The sequence below is a fragment of the Pelodiscus sinensis genome, chromosome 4, assembly GCF_049634645.1.
Source record: "Pelodiscus sinensis isolate JC-2024 chromosome 4, ASM4963464v1, whole genome shotgun sequence".
NCBI classification, from domain to species: Eukaryota; Metazoa; Chordata; order Testudines; family Trionychidae; genus Pelodiscus; species Pelodiscus sinensis.
In genome coordinates this window covers 15,866,079-15,883,581 of record NC_134714.1, presented here as the reverse complement: position 1 = coordinate 15,883,581, position 17,503 = coordinate 15,866,079, and the positions used below count along the sequence as shown (strand labels likewise).

The following is a 17,503-nucleotide window of genomic DNA, read 5'->3' as shown; positions in this document are numbered from 1 at the left end:
TGGTGTTTGGTGCACCCTGTGGGAATATCTAGACTACATTGTTTTTTCAAAAAAAACCTGCCCTTTTTTCGAAAAAACTTCACCTGCATCCACACTGCAATCGCGTTCTTTCAAAATTAAGCCAAAAGAACGCAGGGGAGTTTTCAACATTGGTAAACCTCAAATTACAAGGAAGAACGCCTTTTTCAAAAGAGCGCTTTTGAAAAAAGGCATGTGTGGACGCAAAACAGAAACATTTTTTGAAAGAAGAGGCGATAGATAGAAAAAAGCCATTCTGTGAATAGCAATCAGAGCTTCCTTTTGAGAACGCATCCATGCAGTCTGGATGCTCTCTTTCAAAAAAGCAGATTGCTTTTTCGATCCGGTTTTGAGGTGTGGACGCTCTCTTTCGAAAGAAGCTTGCAGTCTAGATGTACCCTTACTCATTAGCTAAGAAAACAACAGAGGGGGTAGAAAAATGTCAAACTTCAACAAGCTGAGGAAGGGGCATTGGAAGAAACATGAATGGCTAAATGGGTGCAATGCATCCCAAGCACTAGAAACGCAGTTAGAAGTTTGTAGAACTGCCATTGCATCTGCAGGAATGAATGCATTAGACATAGCGAAGGAGAGTGCAGCCAAACCCAGATGCTACATTAAGCAGAGGCACATGCGCTTATGAAAACACAATGTTCTTTAGCTTTTATAGGAGCCTGCATTGTGCATACGGGTGCAACTGAAAATAAATGCTTCATGTGCTATTTTAGCAGCTCTCTGATCCACAGCTATGAATTGTATAGACTGGGGACCACAAGGTCTGGGTGAGTCCTGCCTCAGATGCGGCCCAGCTTTAGCCATGTTTGTGTAAGTAACGTATGCAACTCTGAGAACACAACCTGGTTTTTTCCCCATTATGACAAAATGCCCAGAAGGAAATTGGAATTATTAAAAAAATTGCACAATTTGTCCCAACAGTTTCAGAGGAGAAAGCCAGACACACCTATTCCTTCCTCAGGGTTGGAGACATAAAAGAATCAAAGCTCAGACAAACAAATAAGTCTGCTGGGGAACTCCTCACAGCACAGTCTGCGATAACATCAAAATAGGACTCCTAAGCTGTACTTCACAAACATTTCAATCATTATTAAGTTGAATGTGGACACCATTTGAAGCCTCACGCTACTCTTCCTCCAGAATAGACTCCTTGGAGAAAACTTCAAAGGAGTAATAAATAACTTAACAACTAGGCATGGATAATTAGTACAGCTGGGTGGGAAATGCTTTTCCCATCCCGGGAAAAATGGGACAATTAAAAAGAAATCCTCTTTCCAAATCAGGACAAAAAGTCAAAATCTTAATAAAAAAAAAAAAAAAAAGTCACAAACCAAAAATCTGAGAAGCAAGCATGTTTGGGGTCAATTGAAACATTTCATTTCAACATTTTTTGAAATGGTTTCATTTTGACCTTTTTTACATTTTAAATGTAATATAGTTAGCTTAGATTTCTCAAAGTAATATGGAACCAAAACAACATTTGTTTTCATTTAAAAAAAAATGCTAAAGTGTACCATTTTAACAATTAAAAAAAAACTCCCTAGGTTTTTCTAACCAAGAAATTAATGACAAACCAACTGTGACGGCGCGATGGGGTTCCCCCGTCTCCTGCACCCCGAAATGGCACAAACAGACTGCACCAGCCGGTGGACTAGAGGAAGTTTATTGCCTCTCCAGGATACAGCACAGCATAGATGTAATCTGGTCACAGAGCTGGGCTAGGATGCCCCAGGCCCCCTTGAGATGGGGGAGACTGGGCCCCTAAACTCCAGCCCCTTCCCCTAGGCTCTCCTCCATGCTCTCAGACAGCCAGCAACCAACTAACTAACTTCCAGCCCTGCCCCCCAGCCAGGGCAGCATTCCACCTTCCTTTGTTCCTCTCCATGGGGGGTGTCTGGCCACTGGTTCAACAAGTTTGGCATTACCTTGGCCTAGTGAGGTTTTCCCTGCTGGGTCATGCTCCAGACAGCAGGGGTCACCACAGCTCAGCAAGTACCCCCACTACGTCACACCAACCCAGTCCCGTGAGCAGTTTAAAAAAAACAAAACAAAGAAAAACAAACTACAAAAAAAACCCACCCACAATATTTTCCAATGAAAACAGTGAATTGAAAAATGTTCAACCAGCTCTAATAATTAGTAAATGTTGATCAGTGTCACAAAACAGCATTTGTTTTAAACAGCCTATGAAATTAGCTATTTCAAGGTTAATCTAATTTGGGGAAGTTTAGATATATTACAGGTAAAACCTCTCTAATCCGGCACTCTGGTCCAGCAACATCCATGGCCCAGCAAGATTTTAGTTAGCTAGATGTCCACTTACCATGGGCGTGGCCAAGTTTCCTGTGGTTCTATAAAGTTTGTTTATAGACCCACCAGTCTTGGCGCTCAGTGTTCTGTATTAGTTAGCTCTAATTTACCCCAAATGTCTTCTAAGAGTCCAGTAAGCAGTGGAAATGTTGATAATGCTGCTAAACAGTATTGACCTCCCTTGGTCCAGCACTGCAGGGCTATGTCTACACTAGCGGCTTCTTGCGTGAGAAATATGCAAATGAGGCTAAGCCTGGAATATTGCCGAGCCTCGTTTGCATACATAACGAGCCGCCATTTTTAGCAGAAGAGGCTCTTGCACCAGAAGGAGCTGTCTACACTGCCCCTTCTTTCGCAAGAAAAACCCTCTTGCACAATGCCGTTATTCCTGAAAATAATCAGCGTAACAGCGTTGCGCAAGAGGGTTTTTCTTGTGCAAGAAGGGGCAGAGTACACAGTTTCTTCTGGCGCAAGAGCCTCTTCTGCAAAAATGGCGGCTTATTAGGTATGCAAATGAGGCTTGGAGATATTCCACATTTAGCCTCATTTGCATATTTCTGGCACAAGAAGCTGCAAATGTAGACATAGCACTTAGGTCCCAAGGATGCCGGACTAGAGAGGGTCAACCTGTATTTATATAATTACAAAACATGTTTTTTGTCTCACAGATGAATGGACGGATACAGTCAATTTATGATATGTAGGACTTTCAATTGACTTCAGTGGGAGCAGTAGGCCAATGCTGAGCACTTTTGAAAATTCCTCTCTTATATGGATAGGTATTTTCAAAAGCACTAAATATTGGCCCAAGTCTGCTTCACCTGAAGTCAACTGAAAAATCTCATATATACTTGATTGCCTCCGTCGTTCCACTGTGATACTTATCAGATAACCAGTTAACCCTTAAACTCTACCTATAACAGCTGATTATAGGTGTTTACATGGACACTGTGTTGACCTAATTTCATCAACTGCTACTCTACACTACTCAGGAAGGGGATGTTACTAAATTGGCTTTTACGTTAGCAGGAACATAAAAGGAACATTTAAATGAAGGTGCTTGGACAGCTAGGTTGATGCAAGGCAACTTACATTGACCTAACCATGTAGTGTAGACCAGGCCCTAGACTCTAACCTCTTTAAGGAAGCAACTATGTCTCCCTCTATGTTTCTGCAGAGCCTGGCACAGTGGGACCACAGTCCTCTTCAGCTTTTTATTTATTTATTTTTTTAATATAACCTTCTCTATATATAGCTACAAACCTGCTCTTTTCCTTCTACAAGGAATGAGAAGGGAAAGAATTCTCCATAAGTAAGCCAGAACTATTGCTCCACTGATTTCTTGTCCAGGGAGTTTTATCCTAGCAAGGATAGTGAACAGATTAGCTCTGCAAAGCCAGTAGCTGTAGCTGGCCCAGAGAAGACATTGCGCAGGTTGAGTCTTGCACCTGCAGCTTCTGAAGCTGTATTACAGCCTGTGCTCCAACCAGGAAAATAAAATGCTGGCATGACCCTCCCTGTCCAGTCAGCAAGAAAATGAAAATAACCCCTAGGCACCACTCCCCCATTGTGATCAGCCCAGATATCCAGCAACTGGCCATGCAGTACTGCGTGTGCTGGTCACACAATTCTGTGGATCCAGGGCACACAAGGAGCACTTGCGCTGCACTCTACACTTCACGCTATAGAGCATATGATGAGTGAGATTACAACACGTGGGATTAGCAAAATAAGTTCTCCTTCTTGGCCTGCTCACATTGCCAGTAACCCTCTACTCTTCAGTAACAGGAAACCCCATTTCCCTCCAGCCCATCCAAGTGGAAAGACAAGACGTGTACGCCCACGTACACGCCATTCACCAACATGGCACAGAAAAGTTGTTTGGTGCAAAGGAGCCTGAGGCTTGGCAGCCATTGAGGGTGTATCTATCTATACAGCAGCTAGGAGTGAGCCTCCATGTCCTGGCAGACTGACTCACGCTAGCCGCATTCATGTCCATTTGCTAAAAATAGCAGTGTAGACGTAGCAGCAACTCCTGACATTGCACGGAGCCAGCAGGCCTGGAAGGCTGGCAGTGAGTTGCCCTCCTCTTAGCTCCAAGGGATAATACATCTTCATGCAGGAGTCTGAGCAAAGAAGGCAAAGTTTTGCAGCCTCAACACCCCGTGTCTCATTCTGTTTGATTATTTCCTTCTCATTCTCTCCTTCCATCTCCCAATTTCACCTTCATCTCTCTCCTCTTTTACTATTACTACTCTCTCCTCTTCTTCCAGGTCCCTCTCCCATTCCCCCTTTCATCTTCCTTTCCCCACTTTTCTATGGATCCCTGGTCTCCTCCAATACGCCCCTCTCTCCTTCCCCATCTCTCTCAGCCTCTGTACCTCTTTTTCATCCCTCTCTCCATCCCTCCCAGTCCTTGGTGTGTGTGTGTGTGTGTGTGTGTGTGTGTGTGTGTATGGGGGGGGGGGGGGTGTTCAGGCTAACCATGCTTTGGGCTAGCTCCAGTGCTGTATCTTCCGGCTGACTGGTACTGTACTGCTGCAGTGAATGAGTCAAGAGGTCTGAGCCCCACAGCCCTACACTTAGGTTATGTTTACACTGCCCCTCTCTTGCAGAAAGACATATACAAATGAGGCTAAGCGTGTAATAGCGTTGCGCCTCATTTGCATAATTAATGAGGTTCCATTTTTGCACACGAGGCTTTTGCGCAAAAATGGAGTCTCAATTATGCAAATGAGGTGTGGCGATATTCCACACTTAGCCTCATTTGCATATGTTTTTCCACAAGAGAGGTGCAGTGTAGTCATAACCCCTAAAGCACCCCACCCCAATCCCTGCTGCTGCTTCTGCTCAGGCTTCAAAAATGCAGCCTCTTCTCTTCACGTTCCATCCTTCTGTTGCTCTTAAGGGTGTTCTGCAACTCCCAGACCCAGCTCTGCTATTGCACTAGTTCAGACCTAGCGTAAGAGAAAGGTGTACTGGGATCTGAAGAAAGTTTTGAGGCAGCCAGTAGTTACAGTAACTGGCTGCGTGTTACCCTTCCTCCACAATTCGCATTCAAGATCTGGGATGGATGGGCATTGGCAACTCTGCTCTGGAAAGCGTCGTTACCACGGCAGCCTGAATCTGGAGGGACTGGGGAACAGCGTGGTCATGGAGGTAGATAGCAGAAGGCTTCAGCAACAGGGCAGCCCAGATGACACGTGTGGGTGGGCTGTGCCAGCAGAGTGCACTGGACATAGCTGACCACGGCTCAGAGGAGGTATGTGACACAATGCTTGAGTCACAATACGGGATGTTACATGGATTAATTCATTTACCTGTCTCCTTCTGTGACGGATTAGCCTTCCCTTCTCCTGGCTGCACTGTCCCTCACAATCTCCCCGAGGCTTTGGAGATGGCAATTAATGTCAACACTGTCATTTGCCCATGCATGTCCGGACCCACTCAATACCAAATCACTCCTGTCGCCCCCCCCCCATGGCTTCTGCACAGCTGGATCTGAGCTGCAAGTCGAGTATCCGACAACCCGCCACAACGTGTCAGTCCTGTGGCCTGTGTTCTGCAGAAAGGTAAGACTAGAGGATCACAGTGGTCCCTTCTGGCCTTACAGTCTACGAATCACTTTGCCAAGGGGGCCAATAGAATTGCCGGGGCCCCTGGACAAGGTGCAGGGAGGACCTGGCTCCACACTCCCGAAAGGCTGGGATTGAGGGTGAGCCTCTCCCCACCAGCCCTTCTGCATATCCCAGGGTGCACTGCACGGGGCCCTGGTAGCAATGGAAAGGGCCTGGGACTCTGGCTAGCAGTCGGGAGCCCCAGGCGCTCACTCTCGCTCACACTCACCCCCCCCCCCCCCCGTCGGCAGGTTGCAGTTGGAAGCATCCTATTTAAACCAACATTTGGCATTTTCAGAGCTGCTCACTTGGCCCTGGCTAATGCTGTCCCTCCCGCCGTGCTCACGTAGACGGGGTAATTGCGGGGGTTTGTCTTTACCAGAGAAAAGCTACACTGCAATTAAGCAGAGTGACTGCAGCACATCTGAGTTAGCTTTGATCAAAGCCAGCCGGAGTAGCACTAGCAAGGGAATACCAGTGACATGGGAAGCTGCAATGGTTAGCCCTGCCTGTCTGGAACACAGCACCCTCCATTTTGCTTTGGCTGCAATGCTATTCTCTCTCACGTTCACTTTGTTCTAGCTGGATCTCAGCTAACTCGGGGGTGTCCATGCCTGCTGTAATCACACTTCCTGAGCACACTGTAAACATCCCCTACATGAGGGCCAGTGCAGACATGCCCTAAATAAGGGTCCTGACACATGCTTGAGTTGGCTGGATGCCAGGTGTATTGGCAGCTATGGCGTCACTACGCAGTGTAGAGTCAAGGTTGGCATAGTTAGGTCGATGCAGTGTCAGTAGAGACACCACATTGCTTATGCCGACTGTTACCGGCTTTCAGGAGCTGTCCTACAATGCCCCACACTGATTACAATCAATACATGCACCTGGTGAAGAAGAGTCATCACAGGGAAAATTATTCAGTGCATTTCCTTACTTTCCACAAGCCATGTGATGATGCTCAGCCATTCCTAGTCCAAGAATAAGGATGCAGTACACCTTGGCGAGATGTTTCTTGGTTCCTTCTAGCTTAGCCAACGTCTCCTCCCGTTCTTTTTGGTCCAACACACTGGGGGTTCTGTTTTTGAAAATAGAAAAAATAGTGACTATAAAGGGGTGTCTATAAAGTATTATAATAGCTCTGTGTAGATGAAATAGGTCTGACTGCTTATGAAAGGAAAGAATATGTATAATCATCATCACGCTGCATGAACCAACCCAGAGTTTGCAGCCAGATCAATGTAGAGCTTTTCTTCAGGGCTAGTGGGGAGCCACAGCATGGCCCCATGAGCTCTCTCCGACTCTGAAAGCTTTGTTAGCTCCACAGTCACAGACTTCCAGAGAATCCCTCTGGCTCTATCATGCGTGAGAACCATTCTTGAAGCCTAATCAGAGACTCTCCGGACTTCTTGCAGGTTCAGATATATACCCTGGCCCTGCAAATGGATCCATACTGGGGAACACTTTCCTGTATGATTGGGGCCACACTGAGCAAGTATCGCCAAAGTCCTTTCAAAAAAGGCTGAAAAGGAGGGGCCCTCTCTGGGTAAGGAGTGTTGTGTGTGTGCGGGGGAAGACACGAGGGGCAGTCACTTGACTGGTGCCCGCCTTGTGTGTCTGCTCAGCAGTTCCCACTGGACAGGGTGATGGGGAAAAAAAACCTAGATGAACCCAGAGAAGCTTTGACACAAACTCCTCAATAACCTTTCAAGGAACACAGAAATAACTAGTGAGTTCAGTCAGGTACTGCCCAGCTGAACAGCAGAGCGCCCACAGCAGCATGTGTTTCTACTGATGGTGCACATCCACATATGCCTCAGAGCAACGTAACAATTTATTCCACACATGGTTGGAAAAAAATAGGCAACACTGATACAGAGCCAAATCCCCAGAAGTCTGTCCCACTAAAACAAACTAGTCACACTTTATATTAAGGCTTCATTTATAAATGGATTATAAAGGATTGAGTGAGAAAAGCAGGAGAAACAAAGAAGGAGACATAGAAGCCTATAAGTATTTTACCAGGTATAGCCATAGAAGCACTGGTAGCATGACTCCAAGAAAAAGCTAAGAGAGAGATAACAGTGCTGCTAGCTGAAAGAGGCTTGGAACTGTGAGTAAAGACACCATCCCCTGTTGTATGATTTCTCCTGTGTTCATCACAACAGGACTTTTGTCCATTCTTTGTAAATAAACAGGAGTGAATCAAAGAAAGACCTCTCTCTCTTATCAATTTCTCCTCCTCACAACACCAACCTCTGAGACCTTGAATTTAATCTGCTTGGGTCAAAACTAGGTAACAGTATATAACCACCTCCCATACACTTCTTATGCTACAACAAACTTATAACATCTAGTCATACTTTATAAGCTATGTATAAAGGGGAGCCTTAAAACAAACCATGACCCCAAAATCAAAAACATTCCTTGGGCACAAGACTACCCAATACAAATTCCAAGCAGAATCTGTTTAAGGAAATGGATGGAGGTTGAAATCTGAGATATTATAGGAAGCTACTTTTCAGTTTAGCTACTTTGGAATTTCTATTGTAGCTCCATAATATGTGGACATGAATTTGGCAGGCTGCCTGGCAATATCAACCTTCTAAGAGTTGATGGGTCAAAAATCTTGCCTCAAGCTAGGAAAGATGTTGAAACATCACAAGCTGCTGATTAGCTAATCTAGTACAGAGCTTTACAGGCCTTTGCTTATTTATAATAGCTGCTGTAAATTATGTGGGACATAGTGAACTCTTATCTGATTACTTGGAGTGCTATCTTGCTGGGCTGGGCTTACTACCATGATTAATCCCAGCAAAATTAAAGGAATATTCTTAGTAGTTTGTTAGCACTGCAGTAGCACTAAGAGGAGATGGTGGCTCCATATTACGGGATACGGTGTACACATACATGGTAAGAGGCAGCCCAAGTCCCCAAGAGCATACAGTCTAAATAGACAAGATAGACAAAGGAGAATGAACTTACCAGGAAGGGAGGGGAGACTATTCTTTATAGTGAGCAGTATGACTAGGGCTAAATGTTTGTAGGATTGGGCCCTCAGCCTTTACACTGTAAATTGTGCCTGCTTGTGTCTGCTTTTCAAAACATACCGGCAATGATCCCCGGGGAGATAAAGGACATTTACATTCAAATGTCTCAGTAGAGCCAGTCATGGGAACCCTATTCTATATCTACTGCAGGTTGAAACTCTTTTAACTGGGATTTTCTGGTCCAGCAACATCCATGGTCCAGCACAGATGTTGTAGGGCCAGAGAGTCCTGATGGAGGGCCAGCAGCAATGAGCTCTGCGGGGCAGGCAGGGCAGCGGGCTGCCCACAGCAAGCTGTAGGCAGGGCTTCCAGTGCGTGGCAGCCCAGCAGGGTTGGGAGACCCGGCGTGTGGCTGTCCAGTGGGGCTAGGAGCCATGGTAGCTCGGTAGGGCAGGGAGCCACCACAGGCTCCAGAGCTCCAGCATGATGCACACGACTGCCCTGCAGGTCCCAGAGCGGCGCATGTGGCTGCCCAGCAAGTCCTGGAGCCCCAGCGCAGCATGTGCGGCTGCCCAGTAGGTCCCAGAGTCACTGCATTGATGGCTGCCCACCTAGTGCAGTCGGCAGGGCAGCGGGGTCAGCAGAAGGGAGGGAGCTGGCTGGGGGGCCAGTGGACCACGCCAGGGGGGCTGGTGGCAGGGGTGCATAAATGACCTTCCCTGGTCCAGCAAAATCCTTCATCTGGGACCAGTCAGGTGCCAAGGGTACCGAACCAGGGAGGTCCAACCTGTATAAACTTGATTCTGCAGTCATCCTTGCTCAGGTGTGGAGTCCCATTGATGCTACAATACTACAGGCAGTCCCCGGGTTACATGGATCCGACTTACATCGGATCCCTACTTACAAACGGGGTGAGGCAACCCCGCACTAGCTGCTTCCCCCCAGCAGACCAGGGAGACGCGGAGCGGCTTTTCTCAGCAGACACCTCAGCTTGAGAATAAAGGACTGAGGGAAGTGAGGTGTGGGAGAATAAAACTGAGCTCTGGAGAAATGTTTGGCTAGAGTTTCCCCTACAATATGTACCAGTTCCGACTTACATACAAATTCAACTTAAGAACAAACCTACAGTCCCTATCTTGTACGTAACCCGGGGACTGCCTGTATTCACTTGAGCAAGGGCTGCCTGCCTGCATGCACAGTCAGGCCCTGTATTCTTAAACCAGTAAAGGCTCCTACTTACACCATAAAAGCTTTGGGTTTCTTTTCCAATGCAATTTTTTCCAGATAATGTGACAAGTAGAAAAGAAGAGCCATGAGGAACTCATCCAATTGCTTACTCCTAAATGGAAGACAGCAAGATCACTATCATGTAAGTAACACAGCTCATGTAGGGATGAACCTCAATACAGATCCTTGCCCCACAGCGCCTACAGTCTACCAACACTTAAATGCTTAGCCTACAGCTTCCTACCCTAGTAATCCTACTTATTAGTAATAAGCACCAGTTAACTGGTTACTGGTATGCATCACCTGGTAAGGTTAACAAGTTAAGCTTTAAGCATTAATGGTAAGACTAAACAGTTAACGGATTCCGGTAACTGGTTAACCAGCAGCCTGGCCGGGCAGGAGCAGAGGGCGCTTCAGCACGGTTGGGTGTGCTGCGCATGGGGGGTGCTCCAGTGTGGCCAGGCCAGAGTAGCTCCCCACCCACAGTGCAGTCCAATGGGCCTGGTTTAGCCCAAGCAGCCCCCCACCTACAGTGAAATGGGCAAAGCCTGAGCAGCCCCCACCCACAGCAAGGTGTGGCAAGCCCGGCCCAAGCAGCCTCACCCACAGTGCGGCGGCGGCAGCCTACCCTGGTCAGAGCAGCCTGCGGCACATGCCATGGGCAGAAGACTGCTCCAGGCCAACCAGGCCCTCCTGCATGTTGCCGCAGTCAGGGGACTGCTCCAGGGTTAACTGGTTAAACAGTGTTTCTTAAACTGTGTTCTGCGGCACACCAGTGTGCCACGAGGCAGTCAGAGCTGTGCCGTGGAGAACTACAGAATTCAACATGGCCACCCTTAAAGGGGTAGTGACCTCCCCCCCCCCCCCCAATAACTTTTTCCCCAGACCTTTTTTTTTTGCTCAACAAAATATCCTTGGTGTTACCCATAAAAAAAATTGTTTGGTGTTCCTCGGTCTTAAAAAGTTAAGAAACACTGGTTTAATCGGTTAACTTTTTAAATGACAGTTTACATCCCTAGTGAGCACTACACCCACTATTAAGGATTTTCAGGGATATGCTCCTATCGACTAATAAACACAGTCCAAGAAAGATGCTGAAAAGTGGGTCTGCATGTGAACATTCCAGAAGCTGGACCTTCTGAAGCAGGTGGGTTACAAAACATATGACTTCTGTGTACAGAATACATCATATGACTGGAACCTACATTTCAAAGTCCAAGCAGAAAAAAAGGACTCTTCTCAAGTGATCATTCCCTCAGGGCTAAGATTATGGCTTTAGGCAGGGCACTGAGAAAAAAGGTACATGGAAGTGGAAGAGGCCCCATTGCGCCTCATGGACATGCCTCAGGTACAATTCCTTCTCTACTTCCCTCCTGTTCTGGGAAGTAAGGTAGTAACTTGCTGCTGACAAATACCAGCAGCAAATTCTAACACTATCTGCACCAGAGCAGCAGTTCTAGTGCCACACCCAGTGTGTAGGTAAGATGCATATGGATGCTATCAGGATTACTACTGTGCATGAGTGTTCAGTCCCAGATCAGAATCTAGCCCTTAGTAAACAAATGAAAGACCCTTTCATAAAATTAAGTGAATTAACTCGCTGTACTCTGTCAGGGCTGAAATGCATTTATTAGCACCTTCCATTGAATTTTATACTTGACAGATGAAAGATTTTAAATCTCTAATATTTCACTCTCCACTTTTTACAAGCTCTGAATCCATTACCTTCAGTTATTAAAATACACAAACATTCTTAGAACAAATTGCAAACTGCATATGTACCTCATTATTGATGTGAAAGATGGTATATGATACGATTCATCTTCTTGTACCAGAAACAAAGCAACATCTAAAAATGCACAAAGTGGGAAAAAAGGAATGCCGAAAACATTTCCAAGGAAAAATGTTTAGACAAAATACTTTTTCTAATCTGTAATAATAATACTGTATTGAGACCAAATAACAGTGTTTTACTCACATTTAACATCATCCAATGTAATATACTCGTTTTGTCCCCGTTTTGACAGCTTAGGGGATTTCTCTTCTCGGATACTAGTTCTTTTCTCAGGGAATTGTATACCAAACAATTCTTGAAACATACCATGAGTCGATCTATATGAAGGATTTAAAATATATTGTTAATTCCACTTATTTGTGTTACAGTAAAAAATGTTTCATTAATACTCTCTTCCCCCGCCCCCTCTCTCTCTCATATTGCAAGTGGGCACCATTCAACCAACCAAAGTCCTTCAACTCTTCAAAGCACTTCTAAATGTGATTCTTTAATAGAGTAAATTGTGGCCATCATGCTTAGGTTAAAGATATTTTAGGTTATGGATGGTAAAGAGGAAAGTGAGCTGCACCTTTTAGCTTATGTCCATCTAGTCCACATATAACACGTATAATAATGACCACAACAAATGAAATATTTGAAGTGCTTTACAAAAATGAATTAATTAATCCATCTTCACAAGACCCGTCTCTATAGATAAATATTATTATCCCGCTCCTAAAAGATGTGGAAGCAGAGGCTGAGCTGTTTGCTGACTTGCCTATAACCAAAAGGAGCCAGCATCAGAGCTAGGAATAGACATTAGGGAGTGCCTGGCTTTCAGTCCTGTGCTAGATCGCTAACCACGCAGCCTGAAATAACTGCTGAAATGCCAGATTACTTTCTGCCTTACTTAGTCAAAATTTAAAATATAATATTCTTAAAATATTTTTAACACTACAGGCAAAAGATCCCACTCATAGAACGCTGCTTTCCTGTTTTAACCAAGTGAGTTTAAATTGGAATACCTGTCCACGGTTTTACTACCCATTTCCTGAAAATGGATGGCTTTGCACTTCTGGAGTTTCTCTTTAACTTCTGTGGCAGGGGTGGAGCTGTAACAAATAATGAATATTCAGACAAGTAAAATTACAATTGGACAGGGAAGTGGTGCAAAAAATTCAGTATATACTGGAGTTTAACATGCACATGTTTGTGCCTGCCTAGGACAGTGAGGCAAATCTCTGGACTGTGGCTGCATCAGGGTATCAGACCTTGCTTTTGCTATCCATTGAGAGAGGCTTAGAAAGGGACATTATCAGTCTTACGGCTTTCATATCCTTCCATTTCTGAACTTGCCACAAAGAGCAGAGTACTGCAAGATATGAAAGAGATAAGGAAGAGAAAGTTTGTTTCCTGATTTATAGCCTGTTCCTGCTCCCACTGAAATTAATAGGTACAGGACTGGCCTCTTGGCCCTCTTTTGCCTTGGGGAAGGAGAGGCTTAAAAAGTGCATCACCTTGTTCTAGAGTTTGCTATCAGGGTCGTTGTGAACCATAGTGGGACACAAATAACTGAGGAAACTCACTCAGAGGGCATGCAGACAGGCAGAGGGGCTGATCGACTTGCTGGGATCCAATCTTAAAAGGGGCAGACAGAGCAGTGGGATAGGGAAGAGACAGTATACACAAGGGGAATCCACACCTGAAGATCTGGAATGCATAAGAAATGGGTATGGGAGGCAGCAAGTGGGAATCATGTGGCTAACACCAAATCAATAGCCCTGCATGGTGCATCTGCACACTGAAAGCTGTTTCAGAAAAGAAGAGGGAGACTATATTTTTTTCCAGTGGCCCAAGTATTTTGTAGATTCCAGCCTTTTATCATCTTAATTCACAACTGCCACAAAAAGCTACAAAAAAAATGCTTAAGAGCAATATCTCCCTCAAAAAGCACAGTTATATTATGCAGATAGTTCCTGGGTGCTTGAAAGTGTTGAGGATCAGATATAGCTCCACTGTCCTCAAAGAAACTGCACCCAATGCATCAGGTCTGAATTTGACTTTCAGGGCACTATTTCTCGGGCATGTGCAGAGCTGATATAACATGCTTTGCTGGGAGCCTCTTGTAGTGAAGTTCACTGGAGGGCAGTGCAAAGTAAATGTCACTAATATATTCATTATTTGTGGCAAATTTCCCTTTCCATTCATCTACTGGAATAAACAACAGATTTGACAGTAGACTTAAAAAGCTATTCCCTCAATAGGATGGAAAGAGGCTGTCTCAATGGTGGCAGATGACAGAACAAGGTGCAATGGTCTCAAGCTGCAGTGGGGGAGTTCTCGGTTGGATATTGGGAAAAAAAACTATTTCACTAGGAGGGTAGTGAAGCACTGGAATGGGTTACCTAGGGAAGTGATGGAATCTCCAACCCTAATGGTTTTAAGTTGCAGCTTGACAAAGCTGGGATGATTTAGTTGGATCTGGTCCCGCTTTTAGCAGGGGGTTGGACTTGATGACCTGTGATTCTGATTCTAAAACAAATATGTAGGACCTGGTCCTGCAGTTCATAATTGGGCGAAATCGCCACTGGGATTTGATTGTATATGAATAAGAACTGCTGGATTAAGGCCTTCATTTTTACATTTAAAAATTGTAACTTTAAATGTTTACCTTGCAAATTCAAGTGTTTGGGTATCTTCCTTCCAGTACCACACCCCTGTGGCTATTTTCACCATCTACAAAAATTAAAATATAATGTCATGTGTAAACAATTTTTTTTTTAAATATAACACAGGCATATTCTCAGCCAAGTCAAAGCAAATATAATACAAAGGCTATGTAGTTTGACCATTGTTTGGTCTGTCTCAATTGTTCATTTCACCTACATGTTTGTCAAGCAAGTCCCTGAGAACTGGTTTCTGAGCTGGCCAAACAGACAAAATCTTTGAGATCAAAAGCTGACTGGCTAACACAAATGGGCGTTTGCTCTTTTTTGGTTTCTTTAAGATTCTAAAGAAGGCTTGAAAAGTTTTCTGGGTTATTAACTTTTTAATATTAGAAATTTAAATCATCCTCAAGTTGGAAGACTCCGGTGAACCAGTAAATACAAAGCTTTATAGAACAGAAGGGGATTTTAGTCAGGGTCTTTAAAATCCATTATGTTTTGTTTGTTTCTGATAACATCTATTTAACTTCAATGACTAAGAGACTTTGGAGAAAGGAAGTCTTCCTTTAAGATTTAGCAATTTCCTTTCTAATTTAACTTATGCCTGAAGAGTTCACAAAACATCTTTTAGACCTCCCAGTGGTCATCCAACAAAAACAGAAAAGACCAGATTTTATGTTCTTTGTATTTCCAAAATTAAAAACAAGGGGAACAAATTTTGGAATGAACAAAGCCTCTGAAAAAAACCCTTTCGTTCCTCTTTATGCATCATTTAAAAAGGAAAGATTGCAAAGGCTTAAAAACCCCTTTGCAGGACATTTTAAAGATAACATGCATCTAATTGTCAGGATGCTTTCTCTTCAATAAAGGATCATTTAAACCCAATATTGCATTAAGGCTTTCTGTCACTTTCTGCCAGCTGACCAACGAGTCTCACCAAAATCCCCACAGACTCTTACTCAGTTCTAAAATGTTGTCATAGAATCATAGGGCAAGAGAAGAGACCTCAGGAGTCAGATCATTGCATTTAAGGCTTGTTGCAGGCCCCCCCAGTGTGGATGACACAGGTGTGAATTGCAGTTCTTTTTGTAGATCCTGTCAGCCTAACTAGAAGGACTGTCTATGATCGTGCAAACACAGTACCTTCTAGGGACAGAATCATAGAATACTAGGACTGGAAGGGAAGTCATCAAGTCCAGTCCCCTGCCCTCATAGCAGGACCAAGTACTGACTAGACCATCCCTGATAGACATTTATCTAACCTACTCTTCAATATCTCCAGAGATGGAGATTCCACAACCTCCCTGGGCAATTTATTCCAGTGTTTAACTACCCTGACAGTTAGGAACTTTTTCCTAATGTCCAACCTAAACCTGCTCTGGGACAGGCTCTGTTCAACATCTTCATTGGCATAGAGAGGATGCTTATTAAGTTTGCAGATGATACCAAGCTGGGAGGGGTTGTGACTGCTCTGGAGGATAGGGTCATAATTCAAATGATCTGGACAAATTGGAGAAATGGTCTGAGGTAAACAGGATGAAGTTTAATAAAGACAAATGCAAAGTGCTCCACTTAGGAAGGAACAATCAGTTTCACACATACAGAATGGGAAGCGACTATCTAGGAAGGGGTATGACAGAAAGGAATCTAGGGGTTATAGTGGACCGCAAGCTAAATGAGAGTCAGTGTGATGCTGTTGCAAAAAAAGCAAAAATGATTCTAGGATGCATTAACAGTGTGTTGTGAGCAAGACACGAGAAGTCATTCTTCTGCTCTACTCTGCTCTGGTTAGGCCTCATTTGGAGTATTGTGCCCAGTTCTGGGCATCGCATTCAAGAAAGATGTGGAGAAATCGGAGAGGGTCTAGAGAAGAGCAACAAGAATGATTAAAGGTCTAGAGAACATGACCTATAAAGAAAGGCTGAAAGAATTGGGTTTGTTTGGTTCAGAAAAGAGAAGATTGAGGGGGGACATGATAGCAGTTTTCAGGTATCTAAAATGGTGTCATGAGGAGGAGGGAGAAAACTAGTTCATCTTGGCCTCGGCGGATAGAACAAGAAGCAATGGGCTTAAACTGCAAAGGGAGCAGTTCAAACAAGGGAGCTTTAGGTTGGACCTTAGGAAAAAGTTCCTGTCAGGGTAGTCAAACACTGGAATAAATTGCCCAGGGAGGTTGTGGAATCCCCATCTCTGGAGATATTGAAGAGTAGGTTAGATAAATGTCTATCAGGGATGGTCTAGACAGTACTTGGTCCTGCCATGAGGGCAGGGGACTGGACTCGATGACCTCTCGAGGTCCCTTCCAGTCCTAGTATTCTATGATTCTAGGATTCCCTTTATTACTGTAGCTAGTTTGAGCTCATTTTGTGCCTTTGCCTTTCTAATCTTGCCCCTGCATTCCTGTATTGTTTGCCTATATTCCTTTGTAATTTGTCCTAGTTTCTATTTTTCATATGACTCCTTTTTTATTTTTAGATTATGCAAGATCTCATTGTTAAGCCAAGGCGGTCTTTTGCCATATTTTCTATCTTTCCTATGCAGCAGAATAGCTTGCTTTTGGGCCCTTAATAATGTCCCTTTGAAAAACTGTAAACTCTCCTCAGCTGTTTTTCCCCTCAGTCTTGATTCCCCTGGGACCTTACCTATCAGTTCTCTGAGCTTACCAAAATCCGCTTTCCTGAAATCCATTGTCTCTATTTTGCTGTTCTCCCTTCTACCCTTCCTTAGAGCTGTGAACTCTATGATTTCATGATCACTTTCACCCAAGCTGCCTTCCACTTTCAAATTCTCAACCAGTTCCTCCCTATTTGTTAAAATCAAATTTAGAACAGCTTCCCCCCGGTAGCTTTTTCAACCTTCTGAAATAAAAAGTTCTCTCCAATGCAG

The 17,503-nt window shown here is 44.4% G+C and overlaps 1 protein-coding gene across 6 annotated transcripts in view; it reads right to left on the bottom strand.

Annotated features, from left to right (window-relative positions):
- Positions 1-17,503, bottom strand: part of PPP1R36 (protein phosphatase 1 regulatory subunit 36) — a 30,759-nt gene that overhangs the window by 4,669 nt on the left and 8,587 nt on the right. For 5 of the 6 annotated variants that reach the window (XM_075926408.1, XM_075926411.1, XM_075926407.1 and 2 more), the window contains 6 exons: positions 14,623-14,687; positions 12,977-13,063; positions 12,156-12,289; positions 11,960-12,026; positions 10,191-10,289; positions 6,898-7,038 (listed from right to left, as the gene is read on the bottom strand). In XM_075926408.1, the coding sequence (XP_075782523.1) occupies positions 6,898-7,038; positions 10,191-10,289; positions 11,960-12,026; positions 12,156-12,289; positions 12,977-13,063; positions 14,623-14,687 (593 nt within the window). The remainder of the gene's footprint in view (positions 1-6,897; positions 7,039-10,190; positions 10,290-11,959; positions 12,027-12,155; positions 12,290-12,976; positions 13,064-14,622; positions 14,688-17,503) is intronic. The other variant, XM_075926412.1, reaches the window with a different exon arrangement.